The 22,725-nt window shown below is 33.3% G+C and overlaps 2 protein-coding genes and 1 pseudogene across 2 annotated transcripts; 2 read left to right on the top strand and 1 right to left on the bottom strand.

Annotated features, from left to right (window-relative positions):
* Positions 1-171: 171 nt before the first annotated feature.
* Positions 172-645, bottom strand: LOC105797675 (E3 ubiquitin-protein ligase EL5). Its single transcript, XM_012627613.1, has one exon. It carries the CDS (start codon positions 643-645, stop codon positions 172-174), a length of 474 nt encoding a protein of 157 aa, XP_012483067.1.
* Positions 646-15,931: 15,286 nt separating this feature from the next.
* On the top strand, positions 15,932-16,557 carry LOC105799308 (glycine-rich protein 2-like; annotated as a pseudogene).
* An 828-nt stretch (positions 16,558-17,385) lies between these two features.
* LOC105799307 (isovaleryl-CoA dehydrogenase, mitochondrial) lies at positions 17,386-22,725 on the top strand. Its single transcript, XM_012629788.2, has 15 exons — positions 17,386-17,632; positions 17,755-17,838; positions 17,955-18,012; positions 18,170-18,294; positions 18,381-18,425; positions 18,810-18,858; positions 18,977-19,086; positions 19,820-19,896; positions 20,316-20,366; positions 20,462-20,526; positions 20,840-20,994; positions 21,091-21,131; positions 21,212-21,266; positions 21,792-21,848; positions 22,484-22,725. Exons 1-15 carry the CDS (start codon positions 17,522-17,524, stop codon positions 22,628-22,630), a joined length of 1,230 nt encoding a protein of 409 aa, XP_012485242.1. The 5' UTR covers positions 17,386-17,521; the 3' UTR covers positions 22,631-22,725.

Here is a 22,725-nt window from a genome sequence, read left to right as displayed (position 1 = left end):
AAGTATGCTTTTTTTTTTTTCTGAATATTAAAAATTAAATCAGGATTTGGGCTTTTCCATAAAACGTTGAAGTTGAAATCTAGTTTTCTGTGATAATATATTTTGTGAACCAACGAGAGGAAATGGAACACAGAGATGGTACAAAGTCAAAATTGTAAATATTAAATGTATTTAGTGTTTGGTGTTAGTATGGATTGCCAGGATTGGGCATCGACAGAGTGGGCAATTTGGTTTCCTCTTAACCCACTCGAAAATGCAATAATCATGGAACATATGGCCGCACACTCTCATGCCTCTTGCTTCCTCTCCTTTCTCCATATACTGTAGACAAATCCCACAAACATGGCCATCTTCCTCTTCTATTTCCACCCCATTTGTTCCAGCAAAGGCAGGGTGGATTGTTTCCGACAAGAGTTTGGCGAGTTCAATATTCACCTCCAGCTGGACTTCCATTAACGTCGTTTCCAAGTCTCGGTTGGTCTCACGAGCCCTCCTCATGGCCACCTCCGTTCTCATGTCGTCGCACCTCATGAACTCCACCTTCCCTGTTCTTGTTGGGTCATCCGAAGTTGAGTATCGTCCCCAGTTGCTTAATCTGTTCAGGGTTTCTGCTTCAAGGCTCGCTATTTGTTTCACCCTATCCATGCCGCCCACCCTCTAATCTAAAATCGATACGTAAACCACGATTGGTTTTTCCTCTGCTTAAGGTGGAAGAAGAAAAAAATTAAGAGGAATGAACGAATGATTGAGACAAATCGGAATGGTTTAGAAAGAACATGTATTTATTAGATTTGGCAGCCGCGTTGGCTTAAACCGACTTTGCCTGGTGTTTTTTTTTTTAAAATCATTATATGATTGTAGAAGGAGAAAAGAGGGAATTTTATTGGTTAAAATATGGTGTTAGTTCCTACACTTTTATCAAATTTAAGATTTAGTCTTTGCATCTAAGAAAGTTACTTTTATAGTTTTGAAAATCTCAGTCCAATCACTTATAGCATATTAATTAGGCTATCCTCACATAACATGGTATATGATTAACAAAAAATAAATATATTAAATTGATAAATGCTGACAAAAACTGCCGACAAAGTAATGATTAGCCTAAAATTTTTAAATTGAAAAATAAAAAGATTGAATTTTTAATTTTTAAAGTACAAAAACTAAAAGTACAGGGACTGAAAACTAATTTTAACCAATTTTATTTGTATGACTGCTAGAAAATGCAGCCGCCCAGTCTTCAAAGTGGCGTGCTAGTCTACTCATTCAATAGGATTGGACTTGGAACAACCAACCTTTTTCACATGCTTCTTTAACTATAGCCTAATAATAAAATATTTTTGAAAAAAAATTGAAAATTAAAGATCCTAGATTTGAGAAACTAAATTAATGCATCTTATTTATTTGTGGTGGAATATCCTTGATCCATCCTTCCCTAATTAAGCAAATGTACCACTAGTCTTGCATCAACCTCAACAACCAAGTTTTGGATGCCCAATGATCTTTCCATTTGCATCCCTTATCGAATTCCCCAGAGCTTCGCTTTCAAACTATTATATCTTTAATCCATTTACTATTATGCTCCATCCATGTTTAAAATCATTGAGCCGTCCGGCGGTTTCGTCCACAAAACCCATTGGATCCCTTTTGCAATATTGGAAGTTGCACCTACCGTAGCCCAACCGATATCAACAGCAAGCTGTTTTTTCATGGCACAAAATTTCCCCTGTAGATTGAGACTTGTTTTTGAACACCCTTACATTACAACTTTTTCATCAACTCCATATCGTGGTTAAGAAGAGAGAGCCCCATAGAAAGTCCCAGTCATATATTTGGCAGATTTAGCATTTCGCTTCACCTGTGTATAAAAACTACATTTGAAGAAGTCATGTTAAATAGCACAAATGTGCAACTCATTCCACACCTCTTTAGCCTTCGAACAACTCCTTAGAACGTGCTCAATGGACTTGACACTCCCTCAACAATAGCTGTAACTTGCATTTGCAGTCATATCTTTATGAGCACGCACCTTATTCTAGTTTAGTTTATCCCGCATGACAAGCCAAATGAAGAATTGGATGCGTTCACGGCACTGCAAAGACCGAATCCAATCCCATCTTCTCCCCATATGCATATCTCGATCAAGATCAACAAGCATTGAGTAAGCAGACACCACTTTGAATCTTCATTGCTTTCATATCCCTAGTAAAAGGAGTCATCGATAACTTGGAACTATGGCAACAAAGTGGCCCTAATTTCCAGCAAAACGTCAATCAAGTGAGCATGTTGAGCCACAAATAAATTCCAATTCCTTGAAGCATCAATAAAATCAGAAACCTTTCTGGCACAAAACTATTAGATTGAATTAGCTTTCATAGTGGTCCATTGCCTACCCACTAGTCCAACCAAAATCTAATATTTGAAACACAATTTTTTGTTGGAACATTTTCAAATTTTTATAGTGTCCCAATAACTATAAATGAATGAGTGTAATTAATCAAAAGTTATATTATTTTATTTTTTGAAAAAGAATTATAACTATTTAAATAATATTATTTGAATAGTTATAATATTAAATGAATAATTATGTGTTTATTTTAAAGACATTATTATTCGAATGACACTATTGAAAGATGTCTCTATGAAGAGACATGAAAATTCCTATAAATAGGAATGAGATTTCATTTGGAAATCACACCAACAAATTCTAATATTCTTTCTTTCCTTCCTTCATTTTCTAATATTATTAGATTATTCTATAAAGTATTACTACAGAAATCCTTTATAGAAATTGAGTTTTTTGTCATACATTGCTCAGTGTGTAGTGGGCTATTCTTGTCAGTGCAAAACACTAATAGTAATTGGCTTCATTGTATCCTCGAGGTGAATTTGCTTGGAACTCATTTACACACCGAAAATAGGTGGGGGTGAATATAACCTTAAAGATAGTGACTTGATACTTGCCTTGGAGCCTTGTCCTATTTCTTCTTTTTCTTTTCGAGTTCCGTTCATGTGTTTGAGATTTTCTTCACTGGAGATTTGTACTAACAATTTTAAGGTTATATAATTCATGATGACCACCACAGCACATGAAAGTGGAACACTAAGGGAGTTGGCTTCCAACTTTGTCAAACTTGATCGGTTTGATGGTGGCAATTTTCGACAATGGCAGAAAAAGATGCACTTCTTATTATCAACTTTGAAGATTGCTTATGTTTTGGATACTCTAAGACTTGAAGAGAATGATCACGAATCTGTTGCTGCAACCCGAGAAAGACAAAAATGAGACAATGCTGATTATATGTGCATGAGTCACATATTGAATGGTTTATCTAATGGTTTGTTCAACACCTACCAAAACGAGGTCACTGCTAAAGAATTATGGGACAAATTAGAGACAAAATACATGACCGAAGATGTTACAAGTAAGAAATTTACTGTCAGTCGTTTCAATAATTATCAAATGGTTGATGGTCATTCTGTTATGTAACAATTCTGTGATATTGAAAAGATGTTGAATCAATTCAAGCAATATGATATAAAAATGGATGAAATGATTGTTGTATCCTCCATAATAGACAAACTTCCTCCATCTTGGAAAGACTTTAAAAGAAGTCTAAAACATAAGAAAGAGGAAATATCTCTTGAGGCTTTGGCAAATCATCTTCGTATTGAAGAAGAATATCGAAAACAAGACCAGAACCTAAATTCTGATAATGCCAAAGTGCATGTTACGGAGGAAGTGCAGACTACTAAACCATTCAAGAGAAAGTTCAAACAGACTTATAGAGCACCTAAGTTCAAAAATAAACAAAAGAGCTCATGCTATCATTGTGGTAAGCCGGGACATTTCAAGAATGAATGTCGATTTTTAAAGAAGAAATCATATTCTAAGGCTGATAATAACGAAAAGTTCATTACAATGATATCTGAAATTAATATGGCACAAGATGATAATACATGGTGGATTGATATCGGAGCAACCAAACATGTGTGCAAAGACAAAAGCATGTTTACAAAGTTCACACAATGTGAAAATGACAATGTCTTGTACATGGGAAATTCTTCCAACGCAACAATCAAAGGCAAAAGGTATGTTGAACTACAATTCACTTCTGGAAAGGTTTTAACCTTAAATGATGTATATTATATACCAGAAGTTAGGAAGAATTTAGTTTCTAGAAGTCTGTTGAATAAGTTTGGTTTCAAGCTTATTTTTGAGGCAAATAAGTTTATTTTGTCTAAGGGGGAATTTTGTGTGGAAAGGGTATATGTATGAGAGTATGTTCAAACTCAATATTATTAATAAGAATAAAAATACTATTTCGCTTATATGGTTGAATCTTTTGTTTGTGGCATTATAGATTAGGTCATTTGAATTATAGAAAATTGAATGACATGTATAAGTTAGATTTAATTCATGTTTTAATAATAATATTGAAAAATGCAATACATGTATCTTGACTAAAATTACAAGAAACCTTTTCCCTAAGGTTAAAAGGAAAACAAAATTGCTTGATTTGATACATAGTGATTTATGTGACATGCATAATACTCCTACATTAAGTGGAAAGAAATATTTTGTTACTTTTATTGATGATTGTTCTAGATATTGTTATGTATATTTATTGCATTCAAAAGATGAAACACTTGATAAATTTAAAGTTTATAAATTTGAAGTTGAACTATAGTGTGAATCATTTATCAAGTGCTTAAGATCGAGTAGAGGTGAAAAATACTATAATCCAAGTTATTTTGATTCCACGAAATTGTCCATCAAGTTTCAGCCCCTTGCACATCACAACAAAATGGTGTAGCTGAAAGGAAAAATAGAGTCTTGACTAAAATGGTAAATTCAATGTTATCATATTCAGATATTGGAAAAGGTTTTAGGGGAGAAGCAGTTCTAACAGCTTGTCATATATTGAATAAAGTTTCTAATAAGGAAACTAAAATAACCCCCTATGAACAATGGAAGAAAAGGAAACCAAACCTTAATTATTTGAAGGTTTGGGGTTGTAGAGCTATTGTCAAAGTTCCAACACCTAAATGTAAAAAGTTAGGCAAAAGAGATGTTATTGAATCAAGAGATGTTATTTTTGATGAAAATAGATTTAATTCTATATCAAGACAATTACAGCCACAACAATTGATTCATTCTTCAAATGAGAATGAGATTCCATTAGAATAAATTGATAATAATGATGAATCTTGTCAAGAGTTAAGAAGAAGTAAGAGGATTAAAGAGGTCAAAGATTTTGGACCAGATTTCATTATGTTTCTTGTAGAAAGAAAAGGTGAAATTATATGCAATAATATACCTTATTATTATAATACAGAATCTGATCCTATTACATTTGAAGAGGCAATGAAATTTCAACACTCTGCTTTTTGGAAAGAAGCAATAAATGATAAGATATATTCAATAATGGGAAATCAAACTCGGAACTTAGTTAATCTTCCACCAGGTTCCAAACCAATAGGTTGTAAATGGATCCTCAAAAAGAAAATGAAGGTCGATGGAACCATTGATAAATTTAAAGCAAGGTTGGTAGCCAAAGGTTTTACACAAAAACAAGGTATTGATTACCTTGATACCCATGCTCCAGTAGCAAGAATTGCTACAATTAGACTCTTAATATCACTTATCGCTATATATAATTTGGTTGTTCACCAAATGGATGTTAAAACTGAATTTTTAAATGGTGAATTGGAAGATGAAGTGTACATGGAACAACCGAAAGGATTTGTTGTTCCAGGATAAGAGCATAAGGTATGTAAGCTTGTTAAATCTTTATATGGACTTAAAAAAGCACCAAAACAATGGCACCAAAAGTTTGACAAGGTTGTTTTAGCTAATGGCTATAAAATAAATGAATCCGATAAGTGCATATATAGCAAATTTGAAAATGGAAAATGTGTCATAATTTGCTTATATGTAGATGACATGCTCATTTTTTACATGAATTTGGAACAAATAGAAAACACAAAGAAATTCTTGTCAAACAACTTTACTATGAAGGATATGAGTGTAGCAGATGTTATTCTTGGGATTAAAATAACCCGAGATAAAAGCACTATAACTTTATTAGAATCACATTACATTGAAAATGTGCTTAAAAAGTTTGATCTTTTCAACTGTATACCAACATCTACACCCATAGATCCTCAAATAAAATTAGTATCTAATACTGGTAGGAAAATTGATCAATTGAAATATGCAAGTCTAATTGGTTGTCTTATGTACATAATGACTTATACAAGACCAGATATTGCATATGTTGTTGGAAAATTGAGTAGGTACACAAGTAATCCAAGTAGTTTGCGTTGGCAAACTTTGAATAGAGTACTTAGGTACTTAAATAAAACTATTAACTATGGATTGTGTTATAATGGATATCCTCCAGTTTTAGAGCGGTATTCAGATGCTAGTTGGATTACAAGTTTGGAATATCATGTATCTACTAGTGGATGGATCTTCATTCTTGGTGGAGGAGTCATTTCTTGGGGTTCTAAGAAACAAACATATATTATTGATTTCACCATGGCAACAGAATTTATTGCATTAGCCGCTGCATCTAAAGAAGCAGAATGGTTAAAATTTACTTTATGATGTACCTTTATGGCCTAAGCCAATTTTACCTATTTCTATCCGTTGTGATAGTGAGGCTACTCTAGCAAAGGTATATAGCCAAGTATATAATGGAAAGTCTAGACATATTGGATTAAGACATGGTTATGTCCGAAAATTAATCTCTGATGGAGTGATCACTATTAATTATGTAAGGTCAAGTGAAAATTTGGCGAATCCATTGACAAAAAGTCTTAATAAAGATGCAGTAAAAAGGACCTCAAAAGGGATGGGACTCAAGCCCATTAATTAGAGTCACCCATGATGGAAACTCAATTCAACACTTGGTATAACGTCAAGTCTTGAGTTCAATGAGACAAAGTAAACAATTGAAAAAATAGTTTAAAATAAATGATCTAGGAGAAACAAAAAAGATTTTGGGCATGAAGATAACTCGAGATAGAAGCTTGAAGAGGTTTTGTTTGACTCAAAAATAATATATGAGAAAATTGCTAAAGTGTTTTGGCATGAATGGGAAGTCAAAACCTACTAGCATTCCTCTTGCTCCTCATTTTAAGCTTAATGTCTCTATGTCGTCAAAGAATGATGCAGAACGAGAATACATGTCAATGATACCATATGCAAATGTTGTTAGGAGCTTAATATATGCTATGATATATACAAGATCTGACATCTCACAAGCAGTTAGGGTTGTGAGCAAGTATATGCATGATTTAGGGAAGGAGCATTGACAAGCTATGAAATGGATTTTTGTGATATATCTAGAATACAATGAATGTTGGATTGATTTTTAAGCAGGAAGATAATCAGAGTGTGGTTGGATATTGTAACAGCCCGTTTTTAGTGAAATTAGAACAGTGGTTTCGGGACCATAAATTTGAGGTCGTAAAATTTATTTTAATATTACTTTAATATATACAGCATGTTAGAATTATGGTATAAAAATTTCGTTAAGAAATTTTACCGTTTGTATGCTTAATTTGTGAAAAACGACTAAATCGCGTAAAGTGAGAAAGTTGGGTTCTATTAGCAAAAGGTGTTAAATAGCTATAGAATTTTAAAGTGGAGGTCCTTATTTGGTCATTACACCACTAATTGAGATAGTGGATGTCATGGCATGGTATTTTTGAAAATTTTAAAGTTAGGTAAGGGTAATTAGGTAATTAGTCAATTAAAGATAAAAATAAAACAAAACAAAATACTCATCTTCCTCACACATATACCAATCGAAAATTTCAGCATAAAGGAGCCATGGAAGCTTGAAAATTTTGCTTAAGAAAAGTCATTGCATGTAGTGATTTTGGTGTTTATTTTTGTTGATTTTTATGTTTTTGGAATTGTTGTTGCTTAACCTTGCTAATTAGGGGATTAATCTGCAAAATGGTTAAAAGTCTAGGGTTTTTCCATGAGAGAATTCTAGTTTTTTTTTGAAGTTTAATGAAAGAATATGAGTCCTTATTGTTAATTAAACAACTTTTGTTAAGGGATTTTTAATGAAATTGCCAATTAGGGGTTAAATTGAGAAAGGTGAAAATTTTGTGTTAAATGTGTGAAATTATGAAATGTATGGGCTGATATGGATGTATATAAAATTTGGATAGGCTTGGTTAGGGGTGAAATTGCATAAAATTTATTTTACGAGCCTAGGGACTAAATTGTAAAGAAGTTAAATGTATAGGGGAAAATGATAATTTTTCCATAACATGAATTTTGGATTAAACTGAATGGATTGAGAATTAAATTAGTTAAAGTTGATTATTTAGATCAAGAAAAGCCACATTCAGAATTAGATCGAGGCAAAAATAAAGTAGTGGATTGATCGGTCGATTTTCTTCGTACTAATTCGAGGTAAGTTCGTATATTAATAATCATTAAATTATATGTGTTTTAAATGTTTTATTATTATAATTGTATTGATATGACTCTACAAAAATACTCGATGAAGATTCGACGACTTATGGATTGGATCCCGATTGAACCTTAGGATTAGATAGGATACAAATGACATGTCATTAGGGATTACAGTGTTTTGGGTGCTGGTCTTGTACGTCCTACCGATGGCTGAGTTTTCGGTATGTGTTGTGATTACTTTACAGCTTGTGTGAGCAGTACCGTGTAGCTACGTCTTAACTAACAACTTGTGATAGTATTTCAAACGGTTCAACGGGCACAGTGATGATTTGAGGTTACATGAGTTCGATTCGAACTAGTACAGGTATTTATGTGAAATACGAGAAGTGATTTATATTTGATATATAAATACATGGCTAACATGATTGTGATTGTGTGATAAGCTTTGGGCTAAATTAAGTTGTATCTATGCTTTTATCTTTGTTTACCTAAATTGTGGATGATTTGGTAAGTTGTATTTATTAGCCATATGAACTTACTAAGCTTAATTGCTTACTCCATTTTAATTTTCGTATTTTATAGTGATTCGGAAGCTCGCTCGGTTTGGAAGTTGTCGGAGATGACGTCGCACTATCAAACTCTTATTTTGGTACTTTGGACTTTATATTTTGGGTTAAATGGTATGTATAGGCATTTTGGCTAATGTGACCTATATGTTTTGTTGTGTATTTAGCCAATTGATTTGGCTTGAAAATGGTATATGTGTTGATATGTAAAAAGATGTAAATAGCCTTATGATATGTGGTGTATAGTTGCTATATGAATGCCTTACTTGTGAGATTGTGTGTTGGCACTAAATGGTTGTGTTTTAAATATGTATGTATGCTAAGTTTTAAGCACAATGTCTCATATATGTGATTGACCATTTAGGTAGACTTTGAAACTATATTTGGTATGTTTAAAAGTGATAATATGAATGTGCTTATGGATATCATGCTGTATGTGTGGATAGTACATGATATAAACTTGATACTAGTTGGTTTTGAATGTTTATTTATGCCATGGTTATGTGCAGATTGATATGTATAGGTTGGTACCAATGTGGGTGAGGAATATGGCTTAAAAAATGGCCTATCTTTATCCACATGGGTAGAGACACAGGCGTGTGTCTCAGCCGTGTGTGACACACGGCCGTGTGTCCCTCGATACTTCTATAGGAATCAAGTCAGTAGCTTCACAGGGCCTAGCACACGGGAGTGTGGCTTGGCCATGTGGCACAAGTCAGTATACCCTCCAGTTTTCACACGGCCTGACACACGAGCGTGTGAGGCCATTTCAAAGGGTACACGGCTTGGCACACGAGCGTGTGGTTGGCCGTGTGACCCAAGTTAGTGAGTTACATGGGCTAGGACATGGCCGTGTGTCCTCATTTCGAATGCCCACACGGCCTGACCACACAGACGTGTGTTCCCTACACTTTGAAAATTTTCAATATTTTTCTAAAAATTTCTTGAGTACTTGGTTTATTCTCGAACCATTTTTAATGTTTATTTAGGGCCTCGAGGGCTCGTATTAGGGACTATATGAATGTATTTGAATGGTTTTTGATTTGATTGATAATTGATTATGAAATGTATGATTGTTTAAGTTGTAAGTCTGGTAATGCTCCGTAACCCTGTTTCGGCATTGGATACGAGTTAGGGGGTTAAAGATATTATGATTCAGGCTACGTTGATGATCTGGAAAAATGATGGTAAACTATTAGTTATGTGTTTACTCTAGCAAAGGCACCGATTAGTTGGAAATCTATTTTACAATCAACAATTGTTTTATCTTCTACAAAAAATAGAGTATATGGCAACTACAGAGGCTGTAAAAGAAGCAATTTTGCTTTAAGGGTTGCTTAGTGAATTGGAAATTAAGCAGAAGTATGTCAAAGTACATTGTGATAGTCAAAATGCTATTCAGTTAGAAAAAACTCAAGTTTATCATGCAATGACGGAGCACATTGATGTCCAATATCATTTTGTATGAGGAATTTTGGAAGAAGGTGGAGTAAAGATCCTGAAAGTTTCAACCACCGAGAATCCTGTTGATATGATGACTAAGGTTGTGATTGCAATCAAGTTTCAACTATGTTTGGACTTGATTAATGTTAAAACTTGAAGGTTGGAATTTGAAGACACTATCAAATATCGTTTTGTAAGGAGATTGAAGATGTGGAAATTTGTTAAGGTAGAGATTCGTTGAAATAACACAAGCTCACATCTAAAAATAAATACAAGGTTGTAGAGTGTTTGTAATACTATAAGTAGAGGTGGTTTCTCCACCTTTAAATCATCCCCAAAAATTGTCATTTTCTTCATAAGACAATTTCCCCCTTTTATTATTTGTAAATGTAGTGATATATTATGCTATTAAATTACATTGTAGGGAGATTTTGTCTAGGAGATTAAGTTTTAAGTAGGAACGTTTGTGATCCCTCCAATCTTTATTGGGAATAACACCTAGTGTGGTTTTCTAGTACAATAATTTATTCTCTTTTACCTTGTTCTCACAATATTTACTCACGCAAACAACAACAAATCATCTGCAAAGAAGAGACGTGAGATATCAAGTCCTCTTCTACAAATCTTAAATGTTGCCAGTAACCTCCTCTCAACTCTATTCAAGATCATCTAAGAAAGTTTTTCCATCACCATAATGAAGAGATATGCTGATAAAGGATCACCCTTTTTTAAGCCTTGTTAGTGGTAGAATTCTGAGGTAATTTATCCATTCCAAATTAACATAATCTTATTAGATTTGACTAAAAACATTATTAGATCAACCAATTTGATAGGTAATCTAAAGCCCATAAGCACAAACTTTAGAAAATCCCAATGGCCATTATCGTACACTTTCTGCAAATCAATTTTCAAAATCATTGCTCTCTTACGACCCTACATATTGATGGACAACTTCTTGTGTAACTAATATTTTATCCGTAGTACTCCTCTTAGCAAGAAAATTATTCTGAAAAGGTCCAATAAGTTGTTGTAAAAACCAGACCTAATCTATTGACAAACATTTTAAAGGGTACCTTGTAAGTTGTGTTGAATAAACTAATAAGATGAACAAGGGTAATCTATCTGCTGATGTGGACTTTGGAATGAGAACCAAGAACACTTGAGCCACTGATTCCTCAAGTTGGCCTTCACGTAGTGCCATGTTAACAAATTTAAACAAAGAAGCCTTGACAAACTCTCAAAAAATTTGGTAAAGGATTGGTTGAATGCCACTCGGACAGAGAGCTTTTAAACCTTTCATTGAGAACAGGCTTGAACACGCCTCATCCATAGAGAACACATAAGATGAGAACTAGAATCAGTGCAAGAGAGTGGAGTAAGTCGCTTCTTCGCAAAAAAAAAAGTTGTGCAAAAAGTCGCACCACATGGTCCATCATTCTCTTTTGATCAGTCACCCAAACTTCATCAATAAACAACCCCATTACCTTATTCTTGTTATCATGCATCAAAGTAGAAAAATTTTATATTTCGCTCGACCTTTGAAATCCAATCAAGTCAAGACTTTTGAAGCCATAACAGTTCTTCTTGTATCAAAATGGCTTGATATCCATCATTAAGATCTACCTCCAACTTTTGAAGTTGAGACGAGATCATATAATTTGGTGCTTGTGGAATCCCACGTCGTCTTTTCAGACTAGTTTTCTTTTTAACTAAAATATTACCAAACGACTCTTTCTACTCCTTCACTGCCTTAGTAACATCTACAATTGCATTTGTAAGACTGTCAGAGTTATTCGCCCATTGCTTCGTAAAAGTTTCTTCAAACTCCATGTTAGTAAGCCATGCTGCCTCAAATCTAAAAGGTCTAAACTCTTTCGGAGGAACATATTTGCCCATGGTGTTCAATGGTGTTCAACAAGATTAGGTGATCTGAATAGAGACGAAACAAGGTAAAGACATAAAGTTCTAGGAAAACTCTCAATACCGAATCATTAATTCAAACTCTGTCTAGTCTCTCTTGCAAAATAATTCTACCTTGTGACTTGTGAACCCAAGTATATTTCATTCAATTAGACCCGATACTTAGCAAGTTACAAGAACTCCATCTTTCTTTAAATAATATCATTTTGTTGACACAATCACTTGCTCCCCCACATCATTCAGCCAGAGATGCAAAATCATTGAAATCCTTGACGATCATCCATGGCAATCTAAGATTTGAACCCCAACCCGCCAACTCCCTCCAAAACCGTGCCTTAGCTTCCTTGTTCAATTGTACATACATGAAAGAAGCTTGCCATTCTTTACCCCCTTCCTTAATAAAGCAGTTAATCGTTTGATCAGTAGAGTTTTTAACACCAAGATGAATTAAATTCTTGTGTCAAAGTAAAACCAAACCTCCTCTAAACCCTTGTGCTGCCACTTCAAAGCATTTTGAAAAAGAAAGTTTCTTCTCCGAAATCTTGGCCTTAACTTTTGTCTCAGAAAGACAGATCATGATGAATTAAATTCCTGTAATTTTTCATTACCAATCCCTCGATAATTCCAAATAATGGCCTTTATTAAAACAATTATGAGGAAACATTGGCTGTTCAACACTTGCTTCAACTAAAGCACTCTTGGAACTAGACTCCCTTCGTTTAATCTAAAGAAAAAGAACATATTGCTAGTTGAGGGAAATTATGAATTGTTGGATGATGCTATGAGGTTTGGCATGAAGCTTGGATGTTGATGATTGATGATTTTAACTACCTATTGAATGTGACATCATTTATTCTATCTTTACACTGATTTCGTCCATAAATGAATTTCCTTTTTCTTTTTAGCCTTTCTATTCTTCTGGAATACATCAATTTTCAAAGCTATAAAATCGTATTTGGGCTGTCTGAAGGAATTGCAAAAAGATAATACAACTCTTTATTCTCTTTTTTTCTATTATTCTTCACTTATTTTATTTTGGGTATTTAAATTTACTAAAATCTCAACTAATTTTTAAGCTAAAGTTATATACATATTATGATATATTTATAATTGAACTAAAATATTTATTATTAAAAACTTATCTATATCTATATATAATATAAAATCTATTCCTTTTAGAAGTATTAGAAGAAAATTGGTATTTTAAAATCTTCAAGATTAGAATAAGTCTTTCTTAAAGTTACTGGTTTTTAAATAAGGTTGATTTTTAAAAGCTCAAAATTTCAAGGCTTTTGACTTCGGGAGAAAAGAGATATTATTGAAACATTTCTTAAATCTAGACCTAACTTCGGAGCTTACAAGTACCCATTCCGCAATAAGACCAGAAACGTTGCCCTTAGGATTTCCAAAAGGAAAGTTCTGTCCCTTCCGGGAATCGAAAGGGCCAACAAGTGTCTACTCACGACGGAATTTTTGTTGATCCTTCCGAAACTGAAGTTCATTTATTCTAAACTTCAGACGGTTCTTCTCCACCTGTAGAATAGAACTACGATTCTGGAGTTCAGAGTGGGCAGCTAGTAAGCCCGCCCTTTCGCGGGCCCTTTCCTGATCGCGTATACGATCCTGCTCTCGCGATCTTTCGATTTGATCCTCTGTTTCAGCAAGGATCCCCTTCACCCGCGCCATCTCCTCCGTGAGGAGTCACGTTTTAGATATTCATTTTTTTTTATCAAAAATGATACTTAAATCATGATTTTGTGACACAAAATGGTCCAATCGTCACTCATGTTTAAAAAATTTTCTCTTAATCAATAAAATTGTGACATATGGCATATTTAACTAAATAATAAATTAATTTAATATTAAATAAAACTTATTAAGCCAATCAAGTCTAATTATGTTATTAAGCATCTATCTTATTTATTAAGTGTCTTCTGAGTTGGTGTTTTACAAAATAATATTTTCTAATTAAAATAAGTTATACTATTCAAGAGTATTTTAATCTTTTATTTTAACAAAACAATAAAATATATATTGTGAGATTTGAACCCACACCAATTAGATTAAAAATACCTTTTATTTACCACTCAACTAAAACTTCATTTTAATATTTTGTACATTTTTTTATTATGCATACTTTATTACATCCATCAATTATATATCTATATTATTTTTAAGTGTTTTAGTATGTTCTTGTCACCCTCAACTAGGTCATCAACTCAATTAAGAAAATTAAAAAATGATCTTCGTATTTAAAATATGTTATACTATTTGAGGGTATTTTAGCCTTTTCATTTTAACAAAAATCAATAAAAATATGCATATGGCGGTATTCAAACCTATGCCAATTAGATTAGTAAAACTTTAAATTTACTACTCAACCAAAGTTTCATTTTATTGTTTTTATTATAATATGCACAATTTATTACCTTCATTTTGATGACGGCGCCATAATAAATAATTGTAGTGCATTTAGTCTTGTCAATCGATGTATTTATTGTTTAAATTTCGTTTTACTCAAAATTTAATCTAATTTTTATTTTAATATCATACATCTTTTATGTGTAATTATTATTAATTAGTTTCAAAACGTACATTTCATTGTTTATTATATGCTATTTTTAAACACGCATATGTGTTCTAAATCAAGGGTTTCTACATACATATCGTGTGAGAGGATTTTAGTTTTCTTTGAAGTAATCATGATATTATTTTATTGGATTTTAAGAAATGCGGAAGTAAAGTGTTTGAGTCATGGTTAAAACTTAAAAGAGTGGAAATCATGAAGAATAAAATGCCAAAAAAATAATTAAAATAATTGAAAAATATAATATTAAATGATATTTTATTTTATTTTTATTTAATTAAAATGTCACGTATGACACCATTATTGGCTAAATTTTTTAAAACTAGAATACCATTTTGTGTAATGGAATCATAATTTAGATATCTTTTTAATTAAATAAAATTTTAAATACTTAAATAAGATTAAATACTATATTATGGGGACAATTTTTACTTAAGCCTAAGCTTAAAAGTAAAATAAATATCTATAATCATAATTAGATTATGCTCTGTTGATTATTTTTATTTTTTAATGGAAGTTAATACGGTAATATAATTTTTAGGCTTAATGATTTGCTTAGCTTTCAAATTTTATATAAAAAATTTGTTTTATCCATTCAATTAAGGGTAAACTATTAAAATAGTCACTTTTGTTTGCCTCGGGTTACATTTTAATCACTTATATTTGAAATATTACGTTTTAGTCACTTACATTATTGTGTTGTAATATTTTAGTCACTGAACCGTTAATTATCATTAACGGTGTAACAATAAGCTGACGTGATACGTTAATTCATCATTTCAAATGAAATTTTTAAGTTAAATTATACAATTGGTCCCTATATTTTTCGTTTTGAGCAATTTAATTATTTTCTTTTATGTTCTTTTAACTTTCATTTTTTGTTCTTTTTTTTTTTCCATTCTCTTTTACTTCTCCCTCTGTTTTCCTCCCTTCGTCATTTTTTTAACGTAGTTTTCTATGTTTTCCATTTGTTAAAACATCCATTCTGAGGGTTTTCGTAGCCTTGCTAATGGTGAAGAGGTCAAGTACGTTGTCAAGTCTTCTGAAGGTCGGCCCAGGGCTGTTGAGGTTACTGGTCCCAATGGCAACCCTGTTTGTGGCCCCTCCATATCCAAACGCAGTGGTGGTGGTGGTGCGGTTATAATGATGTATCCGATGGTTATGGTGGAGGGGGAAGGAGAGGCAGTTATGGTGGAGGTGGTGGTGGTGGTGGTGGTGGCGGTGGATGTGATAAGTGTGGTGAGATGGGCCATTTAGCACAGGACTGTGGGCAAGTTGGAGACGATGGTGGAGACAGATATGGCGACGGCGGCAGCGGTGCTTGTTACAACTATTGAGGCTCTGGGCATTTCGTTAGGGAATGCCCCAATAGTGGTCGATATTTTTTATAAGGGGTTTAAATGTGTCATTCACATTTCTCCGATCCATCCTTTTTTCCTTTTACGCTACTGTTTTTGTCGATTTCGTTATTGCCGTATGGTTTGCTTTTTAAGTTTTCGTTTTTCAGTTTATGCAAAATAATTTCTCTTAGTCAATTTGTTTTTATTTTGAAGTTAGCAAATGGTTGTAATGGGTACTTTCGTAGTAGTCTTACAGTGAAGGTGGACATTAGTATCGATGGAAAAACAACAATGAAGAAGAAAATGATGTTAAAACTCACTATCATCAAGTGTTTATATAGATATCATATAAATAAAAAAGAAAAAATTAAAATTTTCAAAAATAAAAGTATAGGGACTAGTTTTAACAAATGAAAAATATAGAAAAACTATGGAGAATGAAGGAAAATAGAAGAAGAAGAAGCAGAAGAGAATGAAAAAAAAAAGGAAAGTTGAAAGAATATAAAAGAAAAAAAATTGCTCAAAACAAAAAAAATATAGGGACTAATTATATAATTTAACCTAAAATTTTTATTTGAAATGATGATTTAACATGCCACATCAGCTTACCGTAACACCGTTAACGACAATTGACGACTCAGTGACTAAAATGTTACAATACGATAACATAAATGACTAAAATATAATCTAAAACAAAGAAAAATAACTATTTTGAAATTTACCCTTCAATTAATACAAAAGTTAAAAAAAAGTGTCAATACTCGTATACTAAGAGTAAGTTTAGATGGGCGATTGGGTGCGGTGCGGTGCGTTTAGCTTACTTTTTGTCTCACGCTACAGTATTGCTACAGTATCTAATCTCACCGCCACCGCTATTTTTACATTAACTGTAGATAAACGCACCGACCATCCAAACTCACCCTAAATAATAAATGAAGCGAAGATTATTAACTAAAAGGATAAACTTCGTCTCGTCCTACTCAGATAATAGCAGCAATGCACTTGGCAACTTCATCCCACCAATTGAAATTCACCGCGTGTCCTTTCCAAAATTAAATAAAGTCCAGCACGCCACACATCCCAATATACAAAAAAATACTAACGCTTGTTTTTCATCTTCATCTCCAGCTCCATCTCCATCTATTTCTTCTTAATTGTTTCTCTGTGTATAAATTTTTAGATTTTCAATTATAATCGGAAAAAAAAACCAAAAAATCAAATAAAAATGCAGAGGATAATTGCTGCAAGTTCTTTTTGCAGCAAAATTTTGAGAAAAGAAAGACAGCGGGCTTTTTTCTCTTCAACTTCCTTACTCTTTGATGAAACTCAATTACAGGTTTTTTTTTAATTTAAAAAAAAGAATGTAAATTTTTACGTTTGACATATTCTGGTTTTCATTAGATTTTCCCAGTTCCTTTGATTTCTTTTCCTTTTTTTTTTTTTGGTTAATGATGCCAGTTCAAAGAAAGTGTTAGGCAATTTGCACAAGAAAATATCGCGGCTCATGCTTCCAAGATCGACCAATCTAATTCTTTCCCCAAGGTTCGAATTAAGTTAATCTTTTTATTTTTATTACTTTTTTTTTTTTTTGGTTTGATTCTCATTTTTTATTCATTTCTTTGAATTCTGTTTGCTTCTTCACTCATTCATTTATCCAGGAGGTTAATTTATGGAAGCTCATGGGGGATTTTAATCTTCATGGGATAACTGCCCCAGGTAAATATACCCATTTTCTCCCTTTTACTGTAAATGTGAAATACAAAAGGATTCCATACAAATTTTAGCCTAAAAGATCCTATTTGTTTTATAAGTACATCATCAATGAAGAAGACTTGATTTTTTCCTTGAACTTGTATTTTTTATTCTCTTGAAGAGGAATATGGAGGACTTGGTCTTGGTTACTTGTATCACTGCATAGCAATGGAAGAAATAAGCCGTGCTTCGGGGTCGGTTGGTCTTTCCTATGGTGCTCATTCTAATCTGTGCATCAATCAGTTGGTAAACCAAATTATTACCTTTGGTATTCTATTTTCAATCTGCATCTTCTAACAGGTTTTAAGGTGAAATTTTTTATGGTTTCTTAGGTGAGGAATGGAAATCCTGCCCAGAAAGAGAAATACTTACCAAAGGTTTTATTTCGAATCCAATGCCCAACTTTCATTAATTTTGAATATATTGCCTTATTGGCATTGAAGTGATATATAAAAAAAAAAAAAACTCAGTTTTTTCTCTGTGTGTGCTATAATCAACATAGCCTGGGATTTTTTTATATTGCTGTATTGTCAAGCATTATCACTTGCTAGCTGTTAGTTGTTTTACCCCTTAACAGCATTCTTACATTTAATAGAACATGACAATATCACCATCTCTTACTCTCCTGCTTCACGCTAATATTATGTGTACCATTGTTATCTTCTCTCTTTGTTGTGAGTAAGATCCTCTGCCTACTTATTTCATTCTTTCTTTTGGAGTCTATCTCCTTTACGATATATCCACTCTCTCTCTTTTTGTAGCTCATCAGTGGAGAGCATGTAGGAGCCCTTGCTATGAGTGAACCCAATGGTAACTTAGAAAAACATTTTGCTTAGCTTATATCTTAGATTTATTAACATTTCTTAGGCTGCACAAATTCTAATAATTTCATCTGCCTTTTTTTTTTTTTTTTTTTGCAATCCTGCAGCTGGCTCTGATGTTGTTAGCATGAAGTGCAAAGCTGATCGGGTTGATGGGGGTTATCTTCTAAATGGGAACAAGATGTGGTGCACTAATGGTCCCGTTGCTCAAACATTGGTATTTCTATTAAGATTGATGCGCAAGAAAGTATAAAATTTACTGTCTATAAATAGCCTTAGCCTTGTAAGTATACCAAACTGACCTGAATATCTACATGAAGCATACATTCTGGATGTATGGTCACTTCCTATTAGACTGAGTGGATTTTGATACTTAATAATCATTAATTTTGTTAGTTGCTAGACATGCTAGTGAATGATATGCATATGGTGGTAAGTTTTTCTTCTTCAGCAGTCCATTTATCTAGTGTTGTCAATTTAATACTCTATGCTATTTAGAGATGCCATACCTTGATAACTAAACCTTACATTCCTGTTGAATGTGAGATTCAGCTTTTTCCTGTGATCCAATTGGCAGGAGACTGTTGTTTGTATTTCTTCCAACCAATAAATATAGTTAGGTGTAAGCAACATTTCTTTCCATTATGATTAGGACAAGTTTTTATGGAATAATGCTTTTCCTTAAAATGTAGTTGAACTTGTATGTGGTTTCCAGTGTAGCAAGTGCTTTATGCTTATTTTAAGCTGCATGCAGTAGCATTCAGCAGATAAACTATTTGCTTGAATAGAAAACCGTTTTACACGGTCCTTAGGTGGTAAATTTTCCTTGCCAGAGTGTCTGGTTGTAAGAAGCCCTGCTTAAAATGGATAAAGTTATCCTCTTTTCTTCAATATACAACTTTTCTTCTGCTAAAATTTCTTGTTTTATACTTATTCATCAAATCTTTTAGGTTGTTTATGCGAAGACAGATGTCACAGCTGGCTCAAAAGGAATTACAGCATTTATTGTTGAGAAGGGAATACCTGGGTACGTGCATCATAGCTATCTACTGTGCATTTTGTTTATCTATAAAGGACATTGGGTGATAGTCCATAAATGAACTCATTTCTTTTGGTCTTGTATGGTAGAACATAAACAATTGTGACTGTACTCCTTGGGTGCCTGAAATGACTGCAACTTATTATTATTTTTTCATAAAAATATTTATTGGATATAGACCGTAAAGACCTATGTCACCCTTTTCTAAATGGCTGATAGCTGGCTGGTATCAATGAGTTTTAAATACATAAAATTTCTGTCACACCCCCCTCCCTTCTTTTAGATATGCCTTTCCTTGAGTATCTTGTTTCAAGGTAAAATAAAATCCATATGTAGGACCACAATTTGATAACAAAATGAGATAATAGATTTATTCATTACTCTTTTGATTTTTTGTCACTATGCAGATATACCACTGCTCAGAAATTGGACAAACTTGGGATGCGAGGAAGTGATACGTATGTGTCTGTACAGCTGTAAATGAAGTCATATATTTTGAAGTCCATTTCTGCTCCTCTCTTTCATACTGATAATGGTGTGATGGTCTGAGCAGATGTGAGCTTGTCTTTGAGAATTGCTTCATTCCAGAAGAAAATGTTCTTGGCAAAGAAGGAAAAGGTCTTGCATCTCTGAAAGCTTTTCCCTCTTCTTCTAGGGCATAGGAACTATATAGTGATCAATAGCAGATATTTTATGGTGGTAAAAGTATGCTGCCTAGTCAGATGACCTCATGGACTTCAGATATGATTGAAGAAACCCTATTTTAGAAGTAAATAATATTTATGAAAAGAAACTGTAAGAGGAGTCTTAGTTTGTATTCTTGATTATGCCAGTACTATGTAAAGTTGGTGCTCAGGTTTGTGTTTCAGCTGTGAGTTAATATTATGTTTTCTTGTGTTATATTCTAATAGAGGGTTTTTGCTTGTTTCAGGAGTTTATGTATTGATGTCAGGACTAGATTTGGAGAGACTTGTTTTGTCCGCTGGGCCCATTGGTATAATGCAGGCATGTCTTGATGTTGTTCTTCCTTACATACGAGAGAGGTCACAGTTTGGCCGGCCTATCGGGGAATTTCAGTTTATTCAGGTTGGTAATAATTGTTAACAGAAGCTATCCTGATGATGTTCTGTGGATGCTTGTCTTAGAATTTTAGATTTACATTCTTGCTCACTGCAATTACAGGGGAAAGTTGCCGACATGTATACTTCTCTTCAATCATCAAGGTATAGTTTTGTGATAAAAATTTCAAGTCTTTCTAAATTTAATTTACATATGGCAGAAGTTGACAGCTTTCATTTTTCAGGTCCTATGCCTATTCTGTTGCAAGGGACTGCGACAATGGGAGAGTTGACCCTAAGGTTCCTTTTATTTTCCCTTTATCTTATTCCTGAAATTTTTTATGATATTTTTCTAAAAAAACAGTTGTATGTATTCTTGTATGAAACTTGATACATTTACCAACCTGGTCATTATCATCATCAGGTGCAAATATTTCAAGTTCCACATATATACTATTATTATCAGATTGTTTCTGAAGAAACGAAGTCCTTATTTATTTATTTTTGGTTGGGAAAAAAAGGGGTGCATGCCATGGTTTTCTTGGTCTTTCACAGATACTATTAATTCTTGGTGATTTTATGTGGCCAATGTTATTCTCCATGCTCGCATGAACATGAACATATACCATTAACAGCTGCTCTAACTTCAGATGACATTCTCTATATATTGTGAGGATAACGGGTTTTGCCATTTATTTGATTCAGTTATTTGACTAGGCATGTAGATCAAGTGAACTTAAAATCAAATAAATGTGTGTTCTTGTATAGCAGTATGGCACGCCTCAACTCAGGCATGCAATAACTTTTGTGGATGCAAAATTTCAGGACTGTGCTGGAGTTATACTTTGTGCTGCTGAACGAGCCACTCAAGTTGCTTTGCAGGTGAAAGATTTACTTGTTTTTATTCACAATTTTCTTTGTATTACATTCATGAAAACAGTGCTGCAATTAATGAGTGAAGTCATGGTATTATAATCTGCAGACTTGTCATACAATTTATAGCATTAAGATGGTCAATCCAGGGCATCTACTAAAAGCTAACAATAGTGTCATGCTTAAAATGACAAAATAATAGCTATTCCCAAATGGTATATATATACATGTGAACTTTACAAAGATGGCAGAATACGGGATAGAAAAAGATAGGCTTGAATAGACTTTTCTTCTACTTCGGGTAGATTACTGGGCGGATGAAAGGTACTCAAAATCCAAGAGGGCTATACTCTGTCTGACTGATCTGTCTGCTAGCATCTTGCTGTCATGTTCCTGTTTGACTGCCAAACAGTCTTAGTGGGTCTTCAGCTCCGCATGCATTGAAGCTGATCACAGCTAAAAAGCTGTTAAAGAGTTTGATGATGTGTAAACTAATCAATTGGTATTTTGCTAATCCAGCGTAGGCCTTGTTGTTCTAAACAGTGTCAATCCATGTTTGAGTCATATTCATACATGGAGATCACATGGTATATTCTGTAATTTGTGATCCAAATCATGGTATTGATTTGTATTCGGGTTTGCAGGCTATACAATGTTTAGGTGGTAACGGATATGTAAATGAGTACACAACCGGCCGTCTGCTTCGAGATGCGAAGCTGTATGAAATCGGAGCAGGAACAAGTGAGATAAGAAGAATGGTGATTGGTCGTGAGCTTTTTAAGGAGGAGTAAGAGAGTGAAAGCTGTTGCTAACAATACCAAAAATCTGCATGTTTGTACAATAAAATAACAGTTCATAGAAATAATCAAATCTCATTTCTCATAAA

Source organism: Gossypium raimondii, chromosome 9 (assembly GCF_025698545.1).
Source record: "Gossypium raimondii isolate GPD5lz chromosome 9, ASM2569854v1, whole genome shotgun sequence".
NCBI classification, from domain to species: Eukaryota; Viridiplantae; Streptophyta; class Magnoliopsida; order Malvales; family Malvaceae; genus Gossypium; species Gossypium raimondii.
This window is presented reverse-complemented; position numbering and strand designations above follow the sequence as displayed.

Excerpts from the sequence above, each read along its gene's own strand:
- LOC105797675 (XM_012627613.1), bottom strand. The coding sequence starts at position 645 with ATGGATAGGGTGAAACAAATAGCGAGCCTTGAAGCAGAAACCCTGAAC.
- LOC105799307 (XM_012629788.2), top strand. The coding sequence starts at position 17,522 with ATGCAGAGGATAATTGCTGCAAGTTCTTTTTGCAGCAAAATTTTGAGA. Across the intron at positions 18,013-18,169 it reads TCATGGGATAACTGCCCCAG|AGGAATATGGAGGACTTGGT; the intron begins GTAAATATACCC and ends ATTCTCTTGAAG. Across the intron at positions 20,367-20,461 it reads GGGATGCGAGGAAGTGATAC|ATGTGAGCTTGTCTTTGAGA; the intron begins GTATGTGTCTGT and ends TGGTCTGAGCAG.